The sequence below is a fragment of the Seriola lalandi genome, unplaced genomic scaffold (genome assembly GCF_002814215.2).
Source record: "Seriola lalandi dorsalis isolate HSWRI2012SDOR001 ecotype SW California unplaced genomic scaffold, Sedor1 jcf7180002054910, whole genome shotgun sequence".
In the NCBI taxonomy this organism is placed as follows: Eukaryota; Metazoa; Chordata; class Actinopteri; order Carangiformes; family Carangidae; genus Seriola; species Seriola lalandi.
In genome coordinates, this window is record NW_019525462.1 from 532,190 (window position 1) to 543,072 (window position 10,883).

The 10,883-nt window shown below is 42.6% G+C and overlaps 1 protein-coding gene across 1 annotated transcript; it reads left to right on the top strand.

The window, feature by feature from the left end:
* The first annotated feature begins 1,274 nt into the window (after positions 1-1,274).
* Positions 1,275-8,543, top strand: irx4a (iroquois homeobox 4a). The gene is made up of 5 exons (XM_023430725.2): positions 1,275-1,631; positions 2,551-2,802; positions 3,773-3,879; positions 5,612-5,922; positions 7,162-8,543. Exons 1-5 carry the CDS (start codon positions 1,587-1,589, stop codon positions 7,878-7,880), a joined length of 1,434 nt encoding a protein of 477 aa, XP_023286493.1. The 5' UTR covers positions 1,275-1,586; the 3' UTR covers positions 7,881-8,543.
* The last annotated feature ends 2,340 nt before the right edge of the window (positions 8,544-10,883 follow it).

The window sequence follows — 10,883 nt, forward strand, 5'->3', positions numbered from 1 at the left end:
GCCCTCCCACCCCACCTTCCTGCCAAAATAAAAGAAACAAAAAAGAAAAAAAGAAAAAGAAAAAGAAAAGACAAAAGTTACTTAACCGAAGCACGAGGCTTTCCATCTTTATAGCTCTTTATTACTTCTTTCATCTGTAAATGAAAGCAAGCAATTATTGCAAGGTGCCGGTATCATATTATTATGTTGGCCCCGGTCCCCTAGATAGTCATCAATCACTCTCAATCGACCTGTCACCGGCAGGCAGAGATCCAGCTGGAGAGGAGAGGAGAGGAGGAGGGGGGGGGGGGTACATCATCATTAATTTGAGGAGTGACCCCCGGGGCTATCCACATGTCTCAACCCGGGATTCTCCAAGCAAGCAAGGCAGCGCGCACCGGTGCTGGAGCTGTGGCGAGCCAGTTTTTTGGGGCTGTTGGCCGTTACTGCTGGTACTGGTTCCTGCAGCTGCAAAATACTTGTGCAAAATAGATAGATAGATAGATAGATAGATAGATAGATAGATAGATAGATAGATAGATAGATAGATAGATAGATAGATAGATAGATAGATAGATAGATAGATAGATAGATAGGAAATAATTCTGAGCACATCTCAGGATTTGCCCCCAAGAAGTGTGTGAAGTTCATGTGAAGAGGTGCAAAGTTCTTTCAAACAAGATCCTATTACATACTTTTGGGGAGTCACTGGTCATAGCAACACTGTAGAGACTCATTACTCCAGGTGGAGTTGAAACCAAAGGATTATGTTTTAAGTGGGTTATTATGTAAAGATAAAAAAATACTTATATAAAAATACTTATTTACTTATTTATTTGTATTTGTTTTATTTGTTCAGTCTGACGTGCTGCAATTAGTCTCTCTGCTCAGTGTGAAAATATTCTTTACTAATTAATTTAAAATCAATTAGTTCCCCATGTGATTAGCATCAGTGCGGAGGAATGATAGGAATGCGCTTAATTAGGCCTAATGCATTTAAACTGATACATACGTTTGCATATTCATGACACTGATTGGCCTAATTGATTGATTGGGAGTGCGGATTAATCTCTCAAAGATTTTCCTGTTGAGTTGTTTCTTCTGCTTTGTTTTTTTTTTTTTGTTTTTTTTTGTCGTCATCCCGAGGAAGAAAAATGCATATTAAAGTTACAGTCTGGTCATTTTTAGAGTGGGAAACTTCTGACGTCAGAGTCACTGCCGTTTAAAACAACCTGCCGCTGCTGCTGACGTCTTTTATACTACTTTTTTATAAGGCAAAAATATGTATCTGACAACAAAGTGATTATTTTAGTCAAAGAACGCGCGTGTCGTCTTCATTCATGTATTTATTTATGTCTAATAGAGAAGAAAAAAAGGAGAGGAAAAGAATTTCTTCATTTATTTATTTTTTTTTTTTCTCTCGTTGAAAGGCGTTTGAGTGGGGGGCATTTTACACAAATTAAACATGCTACTCTGCTTCGCCCTATAAGCATCCTAGGAGCCTGTGCTTACCAATCAATTGGTACAGTCAAACAGAGCCGCAGCCTGCGTTAGAGTGGAGACCTTCAGTCTCGCTTTATTTCTGGATATTGGGGGACCTCTCTACCATGTCATATCCACAATTTGGATATCCCTACTCGTCTGCTCCACAAGTAAGTTGATGTGACTGCCTTTGTTGAGTTAATGGCTTGTTTTGGTTTTGATATTGCAGCGATTGATTATCTCATCGATTTAAGCTTGATGCTTTTACGCACTTTGGCCAAGAATCAGGGAGAGGCGCGCACACTGAGCTTTCGGGTATCGGAAAGGTTTTGCGTTACAGCCAGTGATACCTTTGTTCCTGCAGCGATAGAGAGGGGGAAAAATGCAAGAAGAGCGAAACCAGAAACAGCGAGACCCCCTCGACCTCCCGTTCACTGATTCCTGCGAGATAATAGCCACTCGGTAATGTCAACCATATGTTTATTTGCGCTGGAACACACATGCCAACTTGTTCTGCACACGCTGTGTGTGTTTTGCACCATAACCCAGCTGCTGTTTGGTTTTTGGCTCTGAGCCATAAAAAATCATTTGGGCTTTACTTTGGGTATCTAGGCTACTGGGCGATGTTGGGAAAACATGTTGTATCTGTTTGTAGCGCATGTGTTTCGTTTAGATGAAAGCTAACAGACGGCTCGTTCCGGACACGTTTTACGCGCATATTATCACAAGAATATGACGCATCATTCATCATCAAACATCAGTCTTTACAGGTCATTTGATGCTGCATTTTAGTTTTTAAAGATTGACATTCTGAAAAAAAAAAAGCTGCGAATAAGAAGCGAAATCGTTTGTTTGTTCAAAACTTACTGAGCTCATGTGTCATTTTGCGCTTGGACAAGTCAAAGTGCATCAGAGACGGAGAGAATGTTGACTTTATTTCCCTGAGACGATTTTCCTTCACATTAAAAAAAAAAAAAAGTTATGGACTAACTTCGAAACCAAAGTGTTTAAGCTTAAAATCTGATTTTATTTCAATGCAACAACAACTTTTTTTTTTCTAAAGATATTTCTCTCTCGGTCCCCACCTAGTTTCTCATGACAACCAACTCTCTGACCACTTGCTGTGAGTCCACCGGCAGATCCATAGCCGACTCCGGAGTAGCGGCGTCCGGGCAGACCCCAGTCTACTGTCCCGTGTACGAGAGCCGGCTGCTGGCCACGGCGAGGCATGAGCTCAGCTCAGCCGCCGCGCTGGGCGTGTACGGGAGCCCTTACACCGGCGGTCAAAGCTATGGGAATTACGTTACATATGGCACGGACGCCTCGGCTTTCTACTCGCTGGTAAGTCCTTCATCTGATCCCCCTTGGCATTGATTAATGGAGCCGAAGGGTGCAGAGACTTGAGCCAGGCACACCTCTCCTCTTTTACACCGCAAAACACCAGCATTACTATGGGTAGTTTATCTCCATATCACCCTCCAAGACAACTCTCCTTTAATAAATGAAAAATACTCCTCAGTATTTCAGGATATAGGCTCACTTGCTTCAGGTATATATTTGTCTTGATACAAATCATTTTTGTGAAACAAGGCAGAAGAAACGTTAAATAATTACACTATTATTAAAACAAAGTGCTTTGCAATGAAATCAAGCTGCATTTTACAAGAAGAGAGACTTTGAAGACTAAGTATTTGTTACATTTTCAAATTCTGTCAAAAATGAATTCTCAAACGTTTTTATAACAGACTCCAGCAGGATTACATGGGCCTATAAATGCAAGGATCCTGTTTTCTTTCACTTGTCTTTGTATTGAAATTCTTAAACGGCTGACATTCATAGGAAAATGTGAAGATAAGGGCAATTAGTATATAGCTTTTACGATCTGAAATGGGTGATTTGTCCAATAACAATTAAAGCAGTTTAGACTTTGCTGGAAACCATGATACGAATGTGTTTGTCCAGAGCCCTGCACTGAGCAAGCTTATTGTTTTCCTTTTAGTTTCATTCTTCTTGGATTTTGAAAGTCGTTTTAAAAAGTTTTGTCATTTCTGAATATCACACAGCCCATGGACACATTATCATTAGTGTAGTTTCCCATGTTTCATCCAGCACAAGATCATTTCTTTAATACTTTGGTTTATTGTTCAATCAGCCATTACTCATCAATGGCCCCAATGAATCACACTACCAAGCAACTTTAACATACAACCAGCACAGATTTGTTCCACTGATCATTTCTTCACGATAAGCCACAATTGACGTCCTATCTGTGTCACTCTTTAAAAACACTTGTCTTCATGTGTGATTGCAGGGGACATTTGATACTAAAGATGCCACAGCTTCTGCGCATGCGGGAATAACACAGGCAGCAGCCTACTACCCTTATGATCCTACCCTGGGACAGTATCAGTATGACAGGTATGTTGTTTCTATGACAGTGTGACTTCTGTGTAAGAGGCTCAATCATCAGTGCAAACATCACAAACTTTGCGAGAACTGTAAACGCTAGGTGTGCTTCGTTATGATGTGGTACAGGATGGAAAAGTGATGCATCCAGTTAGAAATGTTATTATCCTGAGCCGTGTAGTTTACACAGGTTTGCAAGCTTCTATCAAATTAATTATTTTTGTGTGTGTGTGTGTGTGTGTGTGTGTGTGTGTGTGTGTGACAAAAACACGATGTCAGTATAATTCAGGCAAAAGGTAACTCTCAAAGTACCGTAGATGAGTGTAGGGTGAGTTTTCCAGCATTAAATCAATCATCCCTGAGAGGTCAACGCCATTCTCATCACGTCTGGCAGCACTGGGGTGATCACCTCCAGCTCGCGACATATTTCTTCCCTGATGGTGTGAATTGCTTCACGAGACCCCCTGCCCCTTTCAGCTAAACACGAGGCCTCTTCAGCGTTGAAGAGCGCGCCTGCCACGTGGAAAGGTCGTCCCAATAATCAGATGACATCCAAATTAAGTCTGCGATACGGTGAAAGTGTAGGGCATGGATGATAACAATAACTGATGATGTTAATTAAATTATGCTCTTTGAGTAGAACCAAGCAGCTTTCGAGAAGCCAGCAACAGCAGAGCGGTATGGGAAAAGCACAGAAAGCATCCCTGCTTTTAAAGTGTGGTGTTGATTAGCCTCAGCTAACTGAGAGTTCACATCACCAGGAAACGAAGAGCATTTTTACCAATCAGTTTAAATTCTGTATAAAGGTCTCAGCAGGTGTTCTAAGAAGTGCATATACAGTAAAAGGCCTAAGTCTGAAGCAGAACACAATCAGTAGCATTCAGATAAACAAGCAGGCCTGCAGCAGCGCTGCTCCGTCTGCACCCGTCTTTTTACCTGAGGGCTCATCATTACACTCAATAAAGCAATTTTACAGTCTATTTTATCTGCGAGGGAACAACACGGGGGTAAGGAAAGGTACAACGCTCCCTTCCTTTTGATTCCCATAGCAGTGCTTGACCTGCACTAAGCTATACGGAGCAATAAAGGCCTCATAAAAGCCTCCCCTGAGAGGACTTTTACAGCTCACTGCTGACTGAAAATCAACACTGTGCATTTTAAATGTAGGTCTATGGGTAATGTTTGCGCGAGAGGAGAGGGCAGGGAAGGAGTCGTGCTGCGCTAGGAATGGTGTTTAACAGATAATATACACAAAAGGCTGGAAAATAAAACATGGAGTCTTAATACACTTGGCATTTTTATTTTACTAGGTAGAATAATTTGCACAAGTACATTGATTGCAAAGACCAGTGTTGGATTGTTGGAAGGGTTGCATGGAAGTTATGTGCAGCAAAGTCACTCCTGTCTTCCACCCAGTCAGACTTGCACAGTACTGTATACTGAACATGGTCCTAGCAGGTCCAGTGTTTATACAGTATATATTGTATGGTGTGTTTAAAGAGGGTTGGTTTTCTCTTCCAAATTTACTTTGAATTTTCAGATCTTGAAAGTTATAGCAGCAGATTGGTTTATATGTGGGACTTTTGATGGTATGGATATGCATCATCTCAAGAGGATCCAGACAAGAAGATGACTCTGTTGTTGTTTTCAGGCAAAAAAAAAACAACAAAAAAAACCTGCCATGCTACAAGCACCACGTGTTATATTTACCCTCTCATTCCCTCTCATTGCTTCTGTTCGTCAGATATGGTTCCATGGATGGGGGAACGAGGCGGAAGAACGCCACGCGTGAGACCACCAGCACGCTGAAGGCCTGGCTGCAGGAGCACAGGAAGAACCCGTACCCGACGAAAGGTGAGAAGATCATGCTGGCCATCATCACCAAGATGACCCTGACGCAGGTCTCCACCTGGTTCGCCAACGCCAGGAGGAGGCTCAAGAAGGAGAACAAGATGACATGGCCGCCCAGAAACAAGGGCTCAGAGGAGAAGAGATATGACGAGGATGACGATGGGTCTCAGGAGGAGCAGATAAAGAGCGAAAACAATGAGGATGGTCAGTGTCAAAATGTCTTGTTGCTCTGCAGAAATAAAGTAAAAGGGCGTATTTAGTCTCAAGAGCATGTATTTACAACATCTTCTCTTTAAAAATACAGTATTATGTTGCCACAATGATTTCTTTCATTTTCAACTATAGAGTTTCTTTAATTCTCGACTATAGAGGTACCATGATGATGGTGATGATTGCAATGATAACGATAAATAAAAAAATATAAACAACTGAGGGGAAAATAAACATGATCATACTCCTAAGTTCTATGGCAGCCATACATCTACAACTGTATTTTATTAATGTTAATAGCCATGGCACCCTATAGACTGGGATGTTGTAACCATTATGCCAGTTATTTATTCATTTATTTACATTTTTTTAATTTTTTCCCAAATTGTAAATTTGAATAACAGAGGTTGAAATGTGTCACATTACTTACCTGTTTAGATTTTCTGTCTGGACAGACTGTCAGTGTTGTGTTTGATTCCCTGAAACTCCATCAGCTTTTTTATTTTTTTAATAATTATTACAAGAATGTGTGTGTGTGTGTGTGTGTGTGTGTGTGTGTGTGTGTGTGTGTGTGTGTGTGTGTGTGTGTGTGATACTGCTATTAATGTGAACCAGTGCATGGTGATGACAATTAGAAAGAAATGACACCTAGGCCTTAGAATTTGTTTGATTGACGATTTTGTTTTTATGATGTGTACTGTGTTAAAACCACTTTATAGACTTAAAAGGGTCACATTTTAATTCTACCCGCACGCAAAATCTAAACTGCTCCACATAACCATGCCACAAGACTCTGGTCAACATGACAAACGTTTTAACTGTGGAGCAGCTGCCAGTGAACAGGCCTCAGTCGGTCTCACACAGGGACAAACCACTTCCAGTCACTTCAGACACCTCTGCAGCGATCAGGTTGACTTTTACCAACTTCTTGAGCTGATATGATGTATGATCATCTCAGTCATTAATATAAGTGCAGCAAAATGATAGATATTATAGAATTGACTCATGATAAAACTTATAATTATTTTGAATCATCAATCTGTAAGGCTGTAACTATCAGGCTGTAACACAGTTTTAATTGCTTTAATTTTACATGTAGGACTATGGTTGCAAAATTCAGAGTTTGACTCCACAGTGTCTGTCCTGGATGCCTTTATCAGATCTGATGCCACATTTCTCACTGACACGTCTGCGGTCTCCTCTCCTCTCTTTTTTTTTCTTTTTTTTTTCCAGAGACCAGAAGTCGGCCTGATAAGGACCTCCAGCTGAGCGACCTGGACGATTTCGACACGCTGGAGTCCGAGAGTTCGGAGTGTGAGCTGAAGCACCGATACCACATGAACACACACATGTCGACGACACCCGACTGCCCCGAGCACCTCATCAAGGACTCGTCTCTGAAAATCTCCATCCCGGTTTCTCTGGGAGGGGAGCAGGACTTGAGCAAAAGTTGTCTCAAAACGAACCCAGAGGACTTCCAGCCGGACAGCAGGCAGCAGACGAAGGCGTGTTATAATCAGCAGCAGCAGCAGCAACAACAGCAAGGCCACCAGATATTAGACGGCAAACCCCGCATCTGGTCTTTGGCCCAGACTGCGACATCCCTGAACCAGACTGAGTATCCATCCTGTATGCTGAGGTGCCAGCCGCCGCCCTCCTCCCTCACCCCGTCCCCCGCCGCTACCTCACCCGTGACCGGCCTGGACAACAGGCAGGACTCGCCGGTCACTACCCTGAGAAACTGGGTGGACGGGGTTTTCCACGACCCCTTGTTCAGGCACAGCACTTTGAGCCAGGCTCTGACCAACACCACCGTCTCTTGGACCGCGAACACCAAAGGCGCCATTCTGGAGACTGAGAGGAGCGCGGCGGTCTTGCAGCAGCACCAAGACTCCTCCAAAGACAGTGCCATGAGCTTCCCCAAAACTATCAACAAACTTTTCTGCTCCTAACGAAACCAAAAGACGCTTTTATTGCAAAGACAGAGAGAGAGAGAGAGACTTTTTGTGACTGACTGGAAGTCGGATGGAGAGAGCCTGTTAACGTCTCCATGTTCCCCCTTCATTATGTTTTATTCCTTTTTTTTTTTTTTTTTTTTAAAGCAGTGGTAGCTACAGTATATCCTGTTACATTGGCGTCACACAAGTGAAATCTCCGGATCCGTTTGGCTTATTTGATTCAACGCACGCACAAAACTTATCGAAATGTATTTAAAAAAAAAAAAAGTTTACATATTGGGGGGAAAAAAAGAAATAGGCCTAAAGGTTTACATGATTTTTATTTTTCTTTACTATGCGCATGCAAATGTAATTGAATATTATTTAGGTCTCAGCAGCTGAGTATCACTATTAAAATGATAATTAAAAAAAAAAAAGTCTCACAAATGCACAGCTCTCCTTAGGAAGTGGATGAGAGCGTTTCAACTTTGTTCACTGAAAATAAAAGCAGTCAGTTTCTGAAGAGAAGCTTGTGATGTTGCTGTCCATGGTGCTGGAATACAGGCCTCGCCAGGCTGTCTGTTTCTTTTCTTTGCGTCCCGTCCTTTATGACTGGGACGGATGAGGCCTGCAACACGGCTGAGCAGAGAGGACCTTTTAAAACGCAATCTGCTGTTAAATAAAGCAGTTTTATCAATCCAGTTCATTTTTAACTCCTTTAAACAGGCGCAATCTAACATCTCCAAACCTCTTTTTTTTCCCCAGAAAACATTCACTCTCATTTAGTGACAGCGAGAAAATGAGGCAGCTCAACCCTCAAGACAGAGCAATATCAGTATCTAAGATCTGCCTCATTAATTCCCTCTAAACAGGCTGTAATTGGGATGTTCGAAGTCATATTTCATGTCAGTCTATTGATTTCCCCCCTCACCACCACCACCACCCCTCTGCTCTCTGATAATATTATCGAAACATCTCAACACCACGTCCATGATGCAGCTGTCAGGAAGGGTAAGTTATTCGCCATACGTCCATTAATGGGTTCAAAACCAGAGAGAGCCGGCCAAATAATTTGAAGTGAGGACTTTTCGTTTTGACACTAACCCCTCAATTTCCTATGGCTGGAGAGGCGGAGGGCCCTGCAGAGGAAAAGAAAAGAAAAGAAAAGAAAGAAAAAAAACAGCCTGGATGCTGAGTTCCTCCTCTGAAAAGTGAAAGGGCTTTACAGGGGAGAGGCACTCACGTCGTCTAAAAGTGAAAAGGGCAAAGGAACTCGAATTAGTTGTTGTAGATAAAAGGGCAAAACGAAAGGAGTCAAGGGTACTTGACAGTAATGGCGAAAGTGGAGCTCTCGGGGGACTTTGGCTGTCCTGTGAGGGAGGTAGGGGTTGGGTATGTGTGGTGGTGGTAGTGAAGGGGGGGGGGGGGGGGGGGGGGAGGTCTTCAGTGATGAATTTTAATGGGAAAAGCACAAACGATTGAGACCCCCCCACCCCCCATCCCTCCCATCTCTCTCTGGAAGAAAGTGCTATGGTGGACAAAAGGGATTTTCTATATGTCGGAGTCAGGATGTATGTTTTTTTTTTTTTATTTGTTCTCTTGCCCGCAGCATTTCTAAAGTTGACATGACGCCAAAGTAAAGTGGAGGAAAGACACACGTGTCGGGGAACAGATATCTGACAGCGGTGTGAAGGATTAATATGTGCTTCTGGTTCACATTTTTACCTCGTGTTTATTAGCCTACATACAAAATCGTGTATTTTTTCTTTTTTTTTTTTTTTTGTCTCCTGATACTGTAAAGGAAAATTAGGCCAGAGTTTAAGTCCCCACAGATAGAGACAACAAAGCCTCGGCATTTAATTAATTTAGCAAGAAGACAGATTTTATTAGACCTCTGAACCAAGTGGCTTTTTATTTGAGAGAAAGAGTAAGACAGAGAGGAGAGGGAGAGAGAGAGAGAGAGAGAGAGAGAGAGAAGGGGAGAGGAGAGGAGAGAGGGAGTTAGACCGGCTATAACTAAATCATTCAGCCGTGGCAAATACGAACACACAGAGGGAGCGAGATGGTAAATTAACAGGAGCTTTTTACATAGAGACCAAATAAAACTGTAATCAGCGACGCGTTACTTTTCATTAAGCGGGTTTGACAGCAGCATATTCAGGCACTCCGACACACACGGAGCGAGGTCCGGGCTGAAATAAACTGCTCTCAAAGCGAGAGTCATAAGATAATTCCTTAAGCTCCATTAACAACTCTTAGCCGCAGGAAATGGGCTCCCCCTGAAAACATCTCCAAATCTAAAAGCTTTATCGACCTGGCAAACCTCAGCTGATGGCTTCTCTCTCTTTTTTTTTCACCCCCTCGCCCCCCCCCCACTACTCCTCTCCCTCTCTTTGTCACTCTCACCCCCTCCCTTTTCCTTTTTTTTTCAACTTAAGGGACAGAAACGTCCAACTGAGGTAATAGACTTTGACACAACACATTAAATGGGAAATGAGAAAAGGGAGAAGAAAGGGCACTCTTAAACGCCTTTTAAACGTTACCAATTAGAGGTTTAAAACTTGAATAAGATGTAGGCCTTTGGCATATGCTTGACTGATGGGACATTCAACTGAATACCTTCCCCACTTGGTAAAAGCAGCAGAGTACGCCATCCTCCTGTGAGGCAGCCGAGTCCAGGGATTAATACAAAGCTTTATCTCGAGTTCTCCACCAGTCTTGTGCAACATGATTGTCTCCAGATAAGTTTTTTTTTCTCCCACAATGCTATAAATGATATCCTTAAAGTTAGTTCTTTAAACAAGCACCCTGTCACTCACTCACACACACACACACACACACACACAAACACACGTACACCTGCTGTGTTTATGGAGGTAGAAGGCCCACAGAAAAGCCGACTGAAGCACAGAACAATCAGCAGCATGGAGCTTCCTCCAGAGAGAGAGAGAGAGAGAGAGAGAGAGAGAGAGAGAGAGAGAGTCTGGGTCAGGTTAATACCACTGTGACCCTGAGCCA

Coding starts and splice junctions, on each gene's coding strand:
- irx4a (XM_023430725.2), top strand. CDS start 1,587: ATGTCATATCCACAATTTGGATATCCCTACTCGTCTGCTCCACAA. Junction 1,632..2,550: donor CCTACTCGTCTGCTCCACAA/GTAAGTTGATGT, acceptor GTCCCCACCTAG/TTTCTCATGACAACCAACTC. Junction 2,803..3,772: donor CCTCGGCTTTCTACTCGCTG/GTAAGTCCTTCA, acceptor GTGTGATTGCAG/GGGACATTTGATACTAAAGA.